Source organism: Lonchura striata, chromosome 17, assembly GCF_050655825.1.
Source record: "Lonchura striata isolate lonStrDom1 chromosome 17, ASM5065582v1, whole genome shotgun sequence".
Lineage (NCBI taxonomy): Eukaryota > Metazoa > Chordata > Aves > Passeriformes > Estrildidae > Lonchura > Lonchura striata.
In genome coordinates this window covers 3172417-3188450 of record NC_140719.1, presented here as the reverse complement: position 1 = coordinate 3188450, position 16034 = coordinate 3172417, and the positions used below count along the sequence as shown (strand labels likewise).

At 45.8% G+C, this 16034-nt stretch overlaps 1 protein-coding gene across 11 annotated transcripts in view; it reads right to left on the bottom strand.

Annotated features, from left to right (window-relative positions):
- The window catches only part of CACNA1B (calcium voltage-gated channel subunit alpha1 B), a 313565-nt gene that overhangs the window by 30467 nt on the left and 267064 nt on the right, over window positions 1-16034 (bottom strand). For all 11 annotated transcript variants that reach the window (XM_085593746.1, XM_085593747.1, XM_085593748.1 and 8 more), the window contains 5 exons: window positions 13481-13597; window positions 10332-10397; window positions 9649-9740; window positions 7145-7295; window positions 3832-3959 (listed from right to left, as the gene is read on the bottom strand). In XM_085593746.1, the coding sequence (XP_085449872.1) occupies window positions 3832-3959; window positions 7145-7295; window positions 9649-9740; window positions 10332-10397; window positions 13481-13597 (554 nt within the window). The remainder of the gene's footprint in view (window positions 1-3831; window positions 3960-7144; window positions 7296-9648; window positions 9741-10331; window positions 10398-13480; window positions 13598-16034) is intronic.

The following is a 16034-nucleotide window of genomic DNA, read 5'->3' as shown; positions in this document are numbered from 1 at the left end:
GCTTTGGCCTCCCTGTATTTATTTTGGTGCACTCTGTAAAGAAGGCTGGAATGTTTTGGGAGAACTCCTTCAGTGTTGCTGCTATTTGGGCTGTGAAGAATTAAAGTATTCAAAGCTTTCTCCAACCAAGTCCAAACTATGAATTTGAGAGCAAATGGAACCATGCAAGTCTTGACTCCAGACCTAAATGTGGGTCTAAAAAGGTTTTGGTTTAACTGAGGCACAGAATTCACACTTTTCTTACAATTTTAGAAGGATTCTGGAAAGTCAGGGTGTGGAAAACATGGCTGAACAGTTCCCTGAGCTCTCCAAGAGTCCGTGGAAGGCTGGAAAACCAACAGATGCTTTGCATTGGGAGATCATGGCACAAACCCAGGACAAACAGGGATCCTTTCCCAGGTTCAGAGAATTCCAGAATGGTTTGGGGTGGAAGGACCTTAAAGTCCATCCCATTCCATAGGGACACCTTCCACTATCCCAGGGTGCTCCAAGCCCCTCCAGCCTGGCCTTGGACACTCCCAGGGATGGATGGAGCAGCCACAATTTTTCTTTAAATCTGATTTTCCTCAGCATCCCATTATCCCAGAGCTCCCTTGGGAGCACCTGCAGCTCCTCCTGAGGGTCCTGGGCACAACTGATGGCAGTGGGGTGGCCAGAGCAACATCACCAGTATCTCCATGGGGTGGGCACTGGGAGAGGAATAAAACAGATTAACTCACTTTCTATATGTTGAAAAAAGCTGCTAGAAATCTAATTGTTTTCTTTCCCTGTTCATCCTTAAATCCTGTTTGCCCTCTTTTCTTAATTAACTTCCACCAAACCACCCTGTGCTCCCCATTTCTCTCAGTTGCTTTTTTTTTTTTTTTTTTTGGTGAGCTCAAGGCTTTTTGCCACCCCTAAATCCAGCTCATACTCACATTCCCATACTCACCCCTGGGGAAGGTGGCACAGCTGGAATAACAGCTCCTAGCTGCCTTTTTTACTTCAATTTGAATGTTTTTTCTTAGAAAAGTTTCCAGGGAGTTACATTTTGTAATAAAACCAAAGGTGATTTCAGAACTAGGGGTAAAATACACATTAAGTTGTGTTTCAAATATGATGTAGATAATAAAAATATAACAATCGTGGAGCATCTTTTCACTGGGGGTCTCAAGCTAAGGAAAGTGGATAATCAAGGAAGAGACCTTGGGAGAAGTGAGGACAATCAGCTCAAATCGTGGAATAATCAAATCAGAAAATCACTTGGGCTGAAAAAGACCTCTAAGATCAGAAAGTTCTTAAAATTACTGAAAGCTCAGTTCAGGCTTAAAGTGTGAAAGGATTTCAGACTTGTGGAGATTTTAGCTGCACTTCTGAAAATGTGATCTCAGTGGAACTATTCACACTCAATAACTTCCCACCAGAGTGAAAAGGGAACTGGGTTAGAGAAAAAAAAAAAAAAAAAAATCCTAGAATTAGCATCTTACTATCTGCCATTTTCTGCATTAGCAGGTCTGGGAGTGGAAAGGTTTGGCCCCTGAGTGACTCAGAGTTAATACAGCGAGAAATGTTCCTGTAAACTCAGTGCTGGTGCTTTTCTGGGTGGAAGCTTCCTGAATATAAACATTAAAAATCCACATTGATCCCATTTTTCCCCCTTGCAGGTGTGTTCCTCCTCCCACGGAGCCAAGGCTGTTTTTCTAAGGAGCAACCAGGCACTGCTGAGTTTTCAGCCTCATTGAGATTTTCTAGTGGGAAGAGACAAGATAGGATTGGAAAAAGGGAAAGAGAAAAGCTATTTATGCCTGCTAGATCCCCACAAAGGATTTGCTGTGTCAAAAAGCTCATGGGGATGAAAATCTGCCTGGAGATTACAAGCTGGTAGTAAGTGTGGAGTAAATACTCAGGTTGGTAGTAGGGGTGGCTTGGAGCACTTAAAATCCCCCACAGTTCAGAGAAATGCAGGTTTTTGAAATGAGTTTCCATTTAAAGTTAGGCTAAATCATTTGAAGCAAGATTTTAAAGCAGTTTAATTGCATCCTAGCAGGGAGTTTGAGATGTTGATTATCCAAACATTGCCTGCCTCTGTCTCTGCTGAAGGGAAACAAAAAAGAAAGAAAAGATTGGAAGAGCTGGAGGCATCAAAAATCCAGAGGAGATTCATGGCACAGGAACTCACAGGGAGGAAAAAAGGGATCCAAAATTAGCAGAGCTTTAAATTAATGAAGAGTCTCCCAACAGGAAAATTCCCAAATAAAATATCAAGGGAATTATTGGGACCTGGGACAGAGCATCCAGAAATGAGAATAACCCCATCACCAGGGCTGTGGTGCAGCAATACAGAAAAGCAATTTATTAAATCTGTCCTGCTCTAGAAGTGGTCATTGGGCAGGGCCATTCCCTCAATTTAAAAAAAATCCCTTAATCTGGGGTCTGTGCTGCTGCTCCACTGCCTAAGCCCAGTGTACAGGTCTCCCTGTGTCTTGGAAAAAAATAAAATTTAAAAAATAAACCCCTAAAATAAACATCTCATTATCCAGTGTGTGAAAACCATCCCCTTCTTTAACCCCCTCATAAATCAGGACTATTTTATCAGAGAATTAAATATGATATAAGAATTAAACTCTTCCAAACTTTGGCCCATTTCATTTCATCCTGATCATTTTGCACATCTTACAACCTCAACTGCAACTCCAGAGCTAAATATTACTCAAAAGGCCAAAATTCTTACGTAGAGTTTGATGCCATTACAAGGAGGCTTCCAGGAGAAAAATGTTGTGTTTAATGAGGAATGGCTGTTTGAAAAAAATCCCATCTTTTCAGGAAACCACCCTAAGGCAGAGGAACATCACATCATTCCCTCCGGGAGCGGGCGGGAGGATGGAAGCAGAGCCCGCAGGACCTGACTCAGATGCTGTCTGCACAGCACTTGGGAAGCCACCAAGGTGGATCCCAATTAACAAATGCGGTGTGAACCTCTCCCACTCCCTCAAGTGCTGCCAACAGCCGGAGATTTGCGGATTTGCATCTCCGGATGGGATGCAGGCAGCAAAAGCTCCTTTTGGAAGTGCTAAATAGCTTTTCTGCACAGCCGTTTAGGCAGGCTCAGTGGAACTGGAGCTGTTCATCTGTGCATTTTTGGCCGTGCTTTGCTGTCAGGGGTTGGGTGTGCGTGAAGGAAACGCCCTTGAAGTGACAGCAGATTTGTCCCTCTCCAGAGCTCAGAAAATTGCAGCATTTAGCAGAGGTGTTACCTCAAATGCTGGAGTTGTTCCCGTTAAAACGGGCTCAGGTGCAGCATTGCAGCTGCGGTGTCCCCTCTGTAGATTAAGTCATTTGTAATTGTTTTATGTCTTTATGAATTGATTTTCAATTATTAGATAACTTTATGTAGTACATGTTTTTAAATTATTTATATTTGTGTTTATGTGGTAGTAACAAATAATTAATTGTTGTTTTGTTTTGAAGAGTTACTTGCTTTATACTGTTGACGTTTGTTAATATGTTACTTAGTGTAAGAGATGGTATGAGTGTGTTTGTTTAACTAACACTTTGGTTTAATTGAGTTAAGGTTATTTTTGATGTTGTTTGTGGTGAGAATATTGTAGTTGTAATTTTTTGAGTTTTGTTTTACCTGTGAACAGTATTATTATAATTTGGATCACATTTTTTGATATTTTCTTTCTTTATGTTTTTGGTATTTTAAAATCGTTCAGTTGGGTGTTGGTAATGAAAGTTTTTTAATGTTGTATGGAGTGTTTTTGACATTTGTAAGGATGTGCCCTACAAATTCTGTCCCTTCTGTCCCCACCCTGGTGTCCCCCTGTCCCGCCCCGGTGTCCCAGCACGTACCAGGCTGCGGGGTCGTACTCTGCCCACACCCGGACAAACTCGTCCAGGTGATGGGGCCCGAGGATGGAGGAGTCCCGGGTCAGGTACTCGAAATTGTCCATGATCACTGCCACGAACAGGTTCAGCATCTGCGGGGGGGAGCGGGATGGGCCCGGGAGGGCGGGGAGAGGGGAAGGAGAAAGGGAAAGGGGAAAGGAAGGGAAAGGAGAAAGAAAGGAGAAAGGAGAAAGGAGGAAGGAGGAAGGAGAAAGGAGAAAGGAGGAAGGAGAAAGGAGAAAGGAAGGAGAAAGGAGAAAGGAAGGAGGAAGGAGAAAGGAGAAAGAAAGGAGAAAGGAGGAAGGAGAAAGAAAGGAGAAAGGAGGAAGGAGAAAGGAGAAAGGAGGAAGGAGGAAGGAGGAAGGAGAAAGGAGAAAGGAAGGAGAAAGGAGAAAGGAAGGAGAAAGGAGAAAGGAAGGAGAAAGGAGAAAGGAAGGAGAAAGGAGAAAGGAAGGAGAAAGGAGAAAGGAAGGAGAAAGGAGAAAGAAAGGAGAAAGGAGAAAGGAAGGAGAAAGGAGAAAGAAAGGAGAAAGGAGAAAGAAAGGAGAAAGGAGAAAGAAAGGAGAAAGGAGAAAGGAGAAAGAAAGGAGAAAGGAGAAAGGAAGGAGAAAGGAGAAAGAAAGGAGAAAGGAGAAAGGAGAAAGGAGAAAGAAAGGAGAAAGGAGAAAGGAGAAAGAAAGGAGAAAGGAGAAAGGAGAAAGGAGAAAGGAATGGAAAGGAGAAGAGAAAGGAGAACAGAGAAAGGAAAGGAGAAAGGAGAAAGGAATGGAAAGGAGAAGAGAAAGGAGAACAGAGAAAGGAAAGGAGAAAGGGGGAAGAGTAGAAAAGGGAAAGAAGGAAGAGGGGAGCAGAGAAGGGAGGAGAGAAGGGAGAAGGGGAAAGCAGAAAAAGGGAAAGCAGAAAGGAACGGAAAGGAGAAGAGAGAAGGAAGGGGAGAAAGGAGAAGGGGAAGGGAGAAAAAGAGAAAGGAGAAAGGAAGGGAAAGGAGAAGAAAGAGAGGGACAGAGCAGGGAAGGGAGAAAGGAGAAGAGAGAATGGGGAAAGAAGGGAAAGAAGCGGGAAGGGAGAAAAAAGGAAAGGGGAAAGGAAAAGTGAAGGAAAGGAAAATGGGAAGGGAAGAAGAAGGGAAGGTAAAGAGGAAGGGGAATGGGAAGGGAATTTTAAAAATTAAAACCTGGAAGGGAAGCATGCATGATTCCCATAACTGGATGTTTCTACAAGGAGCAGCCTCAGCCCAAGAAGAAACTTTCCAACAGAGCCTTGGATCCCTGGGAATGCCACTGCTGCTTCCCCCTCTCCTGCCCATTTTTCCACATCCCCATCACTGGTGCTGCCTCCAGCATGGTCCAGCCTGGATTCCAGCTGGATCAGCCCCTCCCCTTCCCTTCTGCCCTCCAGGGGCTGCAGCCACTGCTGCTCCAGCCAGGAGATGGGAACTCGTCCAGCATGTCCAGATCAAGGCACACCAACACAGAACAGCTGGAGGAAATCCCATTCTCCAGCCTAAAGGTGCTATTTTAGATTCACAACAATTCCAGCCTGCCAAGGTCCCCAGAAAGGCGAGGGGCAGGACACACAAAAGGCTCCTGTCCCTAACGGCCACCAACAAGAGCCTGGAAATGCTTCTGGCACAAGGAATTCTCCTGTTATTAAAGAAAAGGAAAAAATCACAAGGATTTCCATGGGAAAAGATCAATGTGCAGACTCAAGAGCAGGAGGACAGCAGGGAATAGACGCTGGATAAAGCCCCAGGATCTCAAACTTTCAATTTGTTTTTTTAATATACATTTCAATTTATATTTTTCTCCCTCCTGTATATTCTTAACTTCCATTTGATATTTCTCAACCTAAGTTTCAATTTATATTTTTCTCCAGCAAATGACAGGAGGAAAATTCTGTCAAGCTGCACATCCACAAAGAGCCAGAAACACCATTTGAACCCAAATATATGATCCAAACCCCCTAAATCTATGGGGTGATGTTGAACAAATCCTAAAAATGTGCCTTCCTGGCAAGGCTGGGGCTCTGCAAAGCTTTAATTGCTCATGGGGAAGCAATGAAGTGCTGAATATATTTTTAAATATCAGTTACAGCCCTGTCCTATAGCAGTTCAGCTGCTTGGTTTTGGGATTTTGCTCCTTCAAGGGCTCTCCCCTCTCCTGGTCCCATTTCCCAGGATTTTCTGGGAGTGCTGACTTAGGGAAAAGCTCACACAGAGCTGGATTTGCACAGAGCTGCTCTAGCCTCCAATTCTGCTGCCACATCTTGAGTGGGACAACTGACAAACCCAGGGAGGGGACTCTGGGGAGGAGGTGATATTGTTTTGTTTCTTTTTGGGGTTTTTGGGGAGTTTTGTTTGTTTATTTAGGTTTTTATGGTTTTGTGTTTTTTTCTTTTGTTTTGTTTTGGGGTTTTTGTTTTTGTTTTTATTGGTTTGGGTTTTTTTTTTTTTGTTTTGTTTTGTTTTTTATAAGCTTCAAAAGCAATAATGCCCCTGAAAACAACAATGAGAATGGCTGATACTGGGTTAGAGATTTATATGAGGGAAAATTTGGGTTTAAAGCCCAGAATGCTGAAGGAATCAGTAAATGGAGCATTAACTTTGGATAAGCTTTCAGGGCTGCAGGTTTTTCAATACATGCACGAGAAACAATCCATGGGTGGTCAAAGGAACAACAGCAGCCACACCTTCAATAAATATTCCTGCTTTTTATTCCCTTCCTCTTGTCTGGCCTCTGTTTTTAGGTAGCTTGAAAAAGGCATCAACACCTCAAAAAGCTCAGCCCCACAATAACCACAGGCACAAACCAAGCCCAGCAGCTCTGTTTTCATGTCTAAAGCTTTTCTGGCAGGAAAAAAAAAAAGTGATTTCTGCATTTGTTTGGCAAACAAATGATGATGATCCCTGTGGGTCACTTCCATCTCAGCAGATCCTGGGGTTCTGTGACATGAGTGTGATGCTGCTGAACTTGGACATCGTCCCCATGCCCTCCCCACTGCCCTTCTTCAAAGGGATGGTATAAATCAAGACAAACCCGATTAATGCTTAATTCCTAATGTTAGGGCTTCCTGTGAGAAGGAAGATAAACCCTTTCCCTTTAATGACTAAATGATGTCTTTGGGGATTTTATCAGCAGGATGATAAATGGGGTTAGAAAAGCTGGCTTGGTGGTGTCTAAATTATAATTAGGGATGAGGGGGAGGCACAGGGGTGGGGAGGGAAGGGTTTGGGGGATCCACACCAGCACCCCCCCTTTGTGGGATCAGGCTGACTTACCAGGAAGGAGCAGAGGAAAATGAATGACACGAAGTAGAAATAGGCAAAATCACTGCCACATTCCTTTTTGGTGAGGCCAGAGAGGGGGTCACAGGCTCTGTTGCTCAAGCAGGACAACATGATCTCATGCCAGGCTTCCCCTGTAGCGCTCCTGCAACACCAGAGCAGAGGCTGGGTTTATCCACCCCTCCCCATGACAGCCACCCTGCAATAATGCTACACCCAATTAACGAAATTAATGAGGTGGAAGGTTGTGCCCAGGAGCAGAGACTGTATTTATACTGGGAATTGGAACTACTCATGAAAAAGAAAGGAGAAAGAACATTTCCCTCTGTTACAGGGGGTAAAAGAAAACAGGCAGGCTCAGGTAGGCTAAAAGTTTATTGTTTCTGTGGAGAATAAAACCTGATTGATTTAAACAGTACAAATCTGAGTAAACAGAGTTTAGATTGTTGCCTTTTGAACTTAGTGCTGGCTCTAAAGCCAGTGCAGAGGATGGGAAATTAAACCAGGCTTCTCCACTGGAATTCTTATCTCCTTTATCTGGCAGATAAATTCCAGCATGGGCTGGTTGGACTTGGGTCTCTTTTTCATCACAGTCTCCTGTGATGAAATTCCCTCCTCCCTCTCTAACTTCTACTGTTGAGAGAAAAGAGCTAAAAGGAAAAACTTTGGAGTTCCAGAGAGTTGATCCTCAAAATAAAGCAGTCCCTGTGAAGTGCTGTAGGAACTCAAAATGTCCCTCAGACATTTTTGGAGGTTCCGGGTCCAGGTCAGAAGCATTTGAGACCCTGACAGGCAGCTGGAAACAGCTGTGATTTTGGGTTTGAACCATGGAATGATTTACCAACCTTGCAGGAAGAGCAAGAAGTCACAAAAGTTTAGATATTAGAGTAGAAGTAGTCACAAAGTAAAGGGAAGAATTTTTGAGTGCTGTACAGGGGGGTTTTGGTTTTGTACATGGGGGTCAGAGGTTTTAAGATGGATTTGGGATCTGGGCCTGTCCTGTCCTCCCTTTCTTCTTCCTCACCTCCATGTTCTTGGTGATGTTGGCACTCACAGATTGGTTTAGAGTAGAAAAGCACCATTTAATATAGGTAATAGGCATTGGGAAAAACTGTAACCATGTAACATGTAATGTACCATATAAAAGATAGAAAATCCCCATTTAATATAGGTAACAGGCATTGGGAAAAACTGTAACCATGTCACACGTAATGTACCATATAAAAGACAGCAGCAGCCCTGGCGGGGAGAGAAGAAGCAGTCGGGGTCAGAGAGGATGTCAGGGTGTGTGTGTGCCTCTGCCTGAGCTGGGAGCAAACCACAGCAGCCCCAGAAGAAAATCTTTTAGATAACTTGCAATAAACTGCCTTGAGACCCAACAACACAGATTGCTGAGCCTTTCTTTGGAAGCTCGGGGTGGAGGAGAGACTTTTCCAGCACATGGAGCCACCCCTGACCAAGGGTGAGCTCCATCCAAGTGCACCCTTGGTTTGGAAGTCAGGGATTCTCCACATGCACCTGCTCTGAATTCCTGCTTCCCTCAATGTTCTTTTGCCTTGTATCCCCACAGCCAGCACACAAACTTTGGGAGAACTCAGCACTCCATCTAACCTGCAATAATTTCCAGGCTCCTCTGAATGATAGCAGATTCCCCCACTGGTGCCTGGGTGCTAGAGGCCCATTCCCTTTGTGGGGAATTGTGCAGAAACCAACTCCCACCCCACTCCTGCTGCCTCTGCTCCTCACTCCCTCTGCTGTGTGGCTGGTAATGGACCACGAGGCTGAATAATGACCCAGTTTTATTTAAATTCAGAGTTCTGAGCCCAGTGATTATTCTGAGCTAGAGAGGGCTAATTCCATTTCTGTCTGTCTTCACAGAAACTCCCAGGCAAGGCATCCAGTACCAAGCACCACAGCATCCTTGGAGCTGAGCCTTGGCAGGCCTGGAAGGGACTGGTGTTCACTGGGTCTCCACAGCTGGATGAGGAACATCTCCCCCAAACTGTCCCAGGCTGGAGCAGGGCCTGTTTTGTCAGGTCTTAAAATAAAAATCTGTTATTTAATTGATTTTTTTTCACTTGAAAACGCATCATTTCCAGGCAAGATGAACCCAGAGGGAAACACCTGAATTCTGAAGCAGAAGTGGGGCTGGTGTAGGAGCTGTTGACTTCTGGTTATGCAAAAATTGCCAATTAAAGCAATTCTCACTTAAAAAAATAAAAATTAACCAAGTTTCAAGACAGGAAACTCATCAATCAGTTACACCAGTGGGGCTCTGCTCTATATTCAGCCTGAGTTGCCCTGGGGGGTCACAGCTCTAGGTGACACTTTCTGGACGGGTTGAATCCGATCTGCTGAGGAGGAGGAAGCAGGAATGGATAATTTACACAAATACCTATTTTAAAGGATGTCCAAGTCTGAGCAGCTCAACTGGCACCTGCACAAAGATGTTTTTGCTGTTCACACACAAAACAGAGAATGTTTTATTCTCTCCTTACCTGAACAGGAGCATCAGGGCTTGAAGGAAAGTGCGGAAGTTGTTGTGCCGATTAATGGAGGTTTCATCATCTAAGGCAATGTTCCCAAATACCTGCCAGGGAAAACAGAAGGGATTCAGCCAGGCACATCAAATGGAGTTGGAAAGTAAGGCAGGGAAAGAATTTGTCCTCATTTAAAGGCTCTCAAAAACTGGAATAATTTCTGTGCTGAAAATGGAGATAAAAACATGTTATGGAGATCAAACACAAGATTAATGTGCTTTGTGTTCACAGAGGTCCTTTCCAGCAGTTCAGCTCCATCCCAGGCCAAGTTTATTATTTCTTCTCAGGAAGGTGCAGTGCCTGGGCTGCTCCCTCCTCTCAGCCTCCTGATGTGTCCAAAGCCAGGGGAAGGGATGTCTTTTCCTGTGGGATTCATGGATATCCAGTGCTGAAATGTCCACAGTGCTGAAATGTGATCCAGGCTCATGCCCACAGCTCAGTGGGGACACTTCAACATAAAAGCTGACAATTAAAGTAGGAAAAGAGGTCTATTTTTCATTTCTAATTTACCTGACACCAGACAAAAAGAGCTTTTGCCTCATCCCAAATCAGTGCTGCTCCTGCTGTGGATGCAACAACCATCTGCACCCTGAACAAACCCAGGCTGCTTATGGCCAGAATATAAGAATTAAATATTTTACCTGCATGCCAATAATGGCATAGATGAAGAAGAGCATTGCAATGAGGAGACACACATAAGGCAAGGCCTGTGGGAAAGGAAAAAAGTGGGATTATTGACAGCAAATGCAAACATTGAATTGCCTGGTAGGACTGAGTTTTGTGGCATTTGTCCTTCAGGTATACGAACTGAGTTTTGTGGCATTTGTCCTTCAGGTGTATGGACTGGGAAGAGGATATGAAGAATTCTGGCAGGCCTCAGGAGACAATTCCCTGGAGCCAGGTATTCATCAGCAGGCAGGGCTTTCCAAGGGCTCTCTCTGTATCCTTGGAAGCAGCAAGCATGGAAAACACACAAAATATTGGAGCTATCAGCAGGCACTGGCACTTTGTGTGCATAATTGTATGAACATTAATTGTTAATGACCTTGCTGTAAAATCACTCTGAGCAAAAAAAATAAATCTCCATCCCAGAATGAGTTCTGGCTCTGAAACAGACCCAGTTTGGGATCCCAGGAGGACAAAAAGATTCAGAGTTTTAGCAAGAAATCAGTGAAGGCTGCAATGTAATTATGTCACTCAGGCTGAGAGTGACAGCTATGTTCCACTTGGGTTAAATTAATGGGTAATTAATGTCTCTTAATTAGTAATAGCTCAAAAATGGAGAAGACTTGCCCTCGGGCCAGCCCCTGTGGTGCCTGGGGCAGGAGTTCTGCAGGCCAAGGGAGCCCAGCAGGAATTGTAGAATCATGAAATATCCCGAGTTGGAAAAGACACCCAAGGATCACCCAGCCCACCCCTGTCCCTGTCCAGACCCCCCAAAATCCCACCCTGGGCATCCCTGGCAGCGCTGGCCAAAGGCTCCTGGAGCTCTGGCAGCCTCGGGGCCGTGCCCATTCCCTGGGCAGCCTGGGCAGTGCCAGCACCTCTGGGGGAAGAACCTTTCCTGCTCTCCAGCCTGAGCTGCCCTGGCCCAGCTCCAGCCGTGCCCTGGCTCCTGTCCCTGTCCCAGGGCAGAGCTGGAGCTGCCCCAGGAGGAGCTGCAGCCCCGGGGAGCTCTGCCCTCAGCCTGCCCCAGCTGAACCATCCCAGTGCCCTCAGCTGCTCCTCACGGGCCCCTCCACACCCTGCCCCATCCCCGCCCTCCTTTGGACGCTCTCTCACAGCTTTAGATCTTTTTTTATGTTGTGGTGCCCAAAACTCTCCCAGCACTTGATGCCGCCCCAGCCCAGAGCAGAGCGAGGCAATCCCATCCTTGGCCCGGCTGCCATCGCTGGGCCTGAGGCACCCCTGGGACAAAACCTGGAGGAAACCTGGAGAAAAGGGACTGATGGACACCTGTGCATGAGGGACACGGCCTGAGAGCTCTGAGCCGGGGGACAGACAGACAGACAGCTCCTCACGAAGCCTAGGCTCCACCTCAGGTCACGCTCAGGGCCCTGAAGGGTCGGGATGGTGCTGGGAAAGGCTGAGCCCCTTCTCCCGAGATCCATCTATAAAATAATTGTTCGGCTGGGAGCACCCCACACCTGCAGTCCCCACCGAGGGGCCGGGGCTCTCTCCCACAGCTCCCAGCCCACCAATGCTGGTGTGTCAGAGCCCAGGATCGCTGCCACAAATCCTGCCTGCACGTTTGTGTTCTCCTGCCCTCACTGCAGAACCTGAGCAAGCCCCAGGACCAGAGATAAAGCATCAAACAATGAAAAATAGGCTGCAAACCAGCCGAAAGCTGTAAAAGTAACCCGTTTTGGGGCATGTGGGCTTTTGTTTAGCTCTAGAAATCAGCTAACTCAACGTGCTGAGGATTGGCAGGAGGAAGAGCAGAGGTAAAGGAAACCAAGCAAAGCAACTGCCTCAGCTTCACAACAAAACCCCAACAAAACCTCATTATTTTAATCCTCCACATCATCAAACCCAGGCCTGTGTCTCTACAGCTTCACACTTTGTGTTACCAAAGCTCAAGGGGCTGGTTTCACCTCTACCAGATCCCACCACACTCAAATCCTGGGGCAGGTAATTCAACCTTACACTCACTGCAGGTGAAGAACAAGGCACTCATCAGTCAGGCCATTGCTGCTTTATGCAAATTCCCGAGTGTCCAGACTTTGCAGAGGGAATTTGGGGTTATTTCAAGGGCAGCCTGAGTGTTGAGCACTTGCTGGAGCATGCATGAGCAAGCAGCCCTTCAGCCTCCTCCTCCAAAATGCAGCATTCCGGGGATGGTCAGTGCTAACCTGTTCTCTTTTCTGCAGAAAATTAATATTCCTGGGGCTGGGCAGTGCTCACCAGTCATTTTTAACAGAATTAACATTCTACAAATGGTCAGTGTGAACCAGTTCACTTTCAGCAGAATTAATATCCCTTGTTATGCTAACCAGTTGAATTAATAATTAATATTTTTGGTGCTGACCAGTTGGATTTTCTGCAGAATTAATATTCCTGTGCAAATAATGCATTGAGTAAACGATCTTTCAAAAGTTAAGAACAACATCTAGCAAAAGCCACCTAGTTAACACCCAAAACTCTACCAATCAAGTGAGCCCTGCCCAATCTAAACCTTTACATATAGTAAATAAAGACAAAGTCACAGTAGTACATGTTAAAAATTTGTCTTAAGTGTAAATCAATTCTGCCTTGAGTACAGACAAACCCATTCATGGGATTGTCTTTGCTCAGAAACCAAGTTGCACATAGTAAATAATGCAGAAAAATAGAAGAACACAATGTACACCTCCAGAAAATCTAATTGTTAAGTAAAAACTATGTGTAAATATCGCTATTTGCTGAATGTTACTACCACCATCTGTGTATAGCTGTATACTAGATGTAGAATGTATGTGTTTGTAGATAGAATATATATATTAGTAATAAGCTGACAAAATGGAGATAAAGAGCAGAATGTCCTAAGTTAACTGCATGATACTTTTATCCCAAATCATCTCTTCTATTTATACTGAATAATGAGTTCTACACCTTTAAGACATGGCTGGGCAGTGCTCACCAATCCTCTTTTCAGAAGAATTCCTGAATTTCGATTTCCTGTAATCCCTCTGTAGAGGTGAGAGAGGCCATTCCAAGACAAGGGAAGCTGCTGGATCCTCACTGGAAGATGTTCCATGGGCGCCAAGCACGACCCTCTCCCCAAATCCCTCCCCACATTGCCAAGGCTCACCTTGAAGGACTGCACGAATGTCCAGAGTAGGATGCGGATGGTGTAGCCCTGGCGGAGGAGCTTGATGAGCCTGGCTGCCCTGAAGAGCCGCAGGAAGCTGAGGTTGATGAAGTTGTCCTGTGGAAAGTAAAGGTTTTGTGTCCTTCAGAAACGACCGCGATCCGAAACCACAGCCCGCAAAAAAGAAATTAAAATTACCAGCTTCACGATCTAAGCAGCAAATCGGCCACCAGAAAACCTTCCAAAAGAAACATTCGTCAGTGCAGATCACTCCACATGCAGCAAGAATGAGAAAACCCCTCTCCACAAGAGCCCTCCCCTCTGCTACTGGGTCAATGAGAGAAAAGGAAAAAGCCCTGTCACGCTGTCCTTGGAGGGCTGATTTGCTTAGAGCAAGACAGATTTTCTCCCCGTCAAGACTCAGGGAGAGGGGGATGGTGCCGGATTTTCATTTTGAAAAGGAATGAGGTTGGTTGAAAGTCTTGGTCAACGCAGTTTCGACAGGGAATTGAACTTAAGCCAAGACACTCGCAAGGGACAAAGAAAGGCATTGTCCAGTGAAGATTCGAACATCCTGGGAAGAATGAGGATGTTTTCAAACCTGGAGGTTTTCAGTGGTTGTGCAGCGTGTAACTGGACAGGTTTGCCAAGGAGAAACGGCACCAGAAGATGGTTTGGAAGATGGATCAAGGGCAGCGAGTCAATTGGGGAGGTTGAGCTTTCACCAGCAGGAAGAGGCCTTAGGAACCTGCTGGTTTTCCAAATTCTCAGTAAGTGTGTCTGCACAAGTGGATCAAAGAACTGCTGGAGGCAGGTTCTGATTTCCGTTTGTTTTCTGGGATTTTCCCCACCCCTCACCCTTTTTTTTTTTTTTTTTTTTTTGGTTCTTTCCTTTGGGGAAAAGAGGATTCTCGCCCCAATGAGCTAATCTAGAGAGGGTTCTTTCCAAAACAAAACATGCAAAAGCCAGATCCCTCTTGCCCTCCTATTTTAAGGAGATGAAAAAATATTCCCCCTTTCCATAATTCACTTTTTTGTGGATCTCTGATTACAGCCACTTATTTGACTGAGTGAGCTAAAGAGAGAAAACATCCCACTTTAAACTATTGAGCAGTGAAGCAGCAAATATAATCATAAGGAGCTCTGCTTGGTAAAGATGAGCAAAAATTTTATTTCCCTTGGATTATTGTTTTACCAGAAGTCACTTTGAACTGACCCACATTTCTTGCTCATTTGGCTACAGAGCTCATGCTGAAATTGGGGGGCTTGTTGGATCTATGGATTCGTTCAATGCCAGCTCAGTTTTGGGGCCATTAGCATTGCATTCCACCAATCCCATCAATGAGTTCCAGAACTCAGTCTCAGGCATGCACTTGGTTTCTCTCAGGTTAAAAACACAAGCAGCTCAGAGTTAGGCACAGACCGAAAACCAGACTCGATCTTCAAATAAAGAGAAAAGAGAAAAGCACAGGAATGTTCAATGAAGGAGCAGACAACACTGAGCTCATTCAAGCCAGCAACAGAAGCCACCTCTGGCAGGCAAAGCACGAGCGAGGATTCCCCTGGGTTGGGCAGTAGAACAGGCACTGAAAATGTCCAGTTTGTCTCAGCATCAGCTCCAGGTTTGCTTTCACAGCGCTTACCTTCCCTTCACAACAGTCCAGCTGCACTCACCTGAGCAGGGCAGGGCTGGGGAGGGGCCCTGGGGCAGAGCTGGAACCCAGCTGGGTAATGGGGACCATCACTAATGGGGTTCTTCTTCCCACTGTGAGCCGGTCCCAGGGCAGGGCAGAGTTTAACCATGAGCCCTTTAAATCAGGAAAATCTCCCCACCAGTGGGAACTGGATCAGCCCTCAGTGTAATGCTGGCAGCACTTAGGCCTGAAAGTCTGATTTGAACTTCAGAGCAATGCTCAAGCCAGATCTTTCCTGTGCACAATCCCTAGGCTCCAAGGAGGAGCAGGGGCACAGGATCCATCTCTGTGGGATCCTGTGGGATCTCCCTCTTCCCACATAACGGCAGCCCAGCAGCAGCGATGTTGTCCTGCTCAGGCTTTGCTAAAACCTCATCATCACAGCTGACAGGATGTTTAACACCTGCTTTGGGCTGGGCTCCCTGCAAGCTGAGCTTACCCCAGTGCTACCCATGGAAAAGGGATTAAAGGGGAAAAGGGTTTAAAAGTGTGCAGTTACATCTGTGACCCCCAATTCCCTGGGATTTAGATGAACAAATAATCCATAGATTTTTTTTTTTTCCCCTACGTAACTCTGACATTGCCACTTCCTAAAGAGCAGTGAAAGCCTCAGCTCCATGTGGAATCACTCCCAACCCAGGAAAATCCCCCAGCAGCGACACCCTGGCACTGTTGGAAGGACCGATCTCAGCACTGCCCGGAGAGAGGCAATTCCCCACTCTGGTGGTGGCTGCAAGGGCTCCACGTGTGTGGCACCCTCAGCACCCCACAGACAAAACCCATCCTCCCACACCTCAACTCTCCAGGCAGGAATTGGGATGGCATGCAGCCAAAGGGGAAACTCCACACTGCTGTATTTC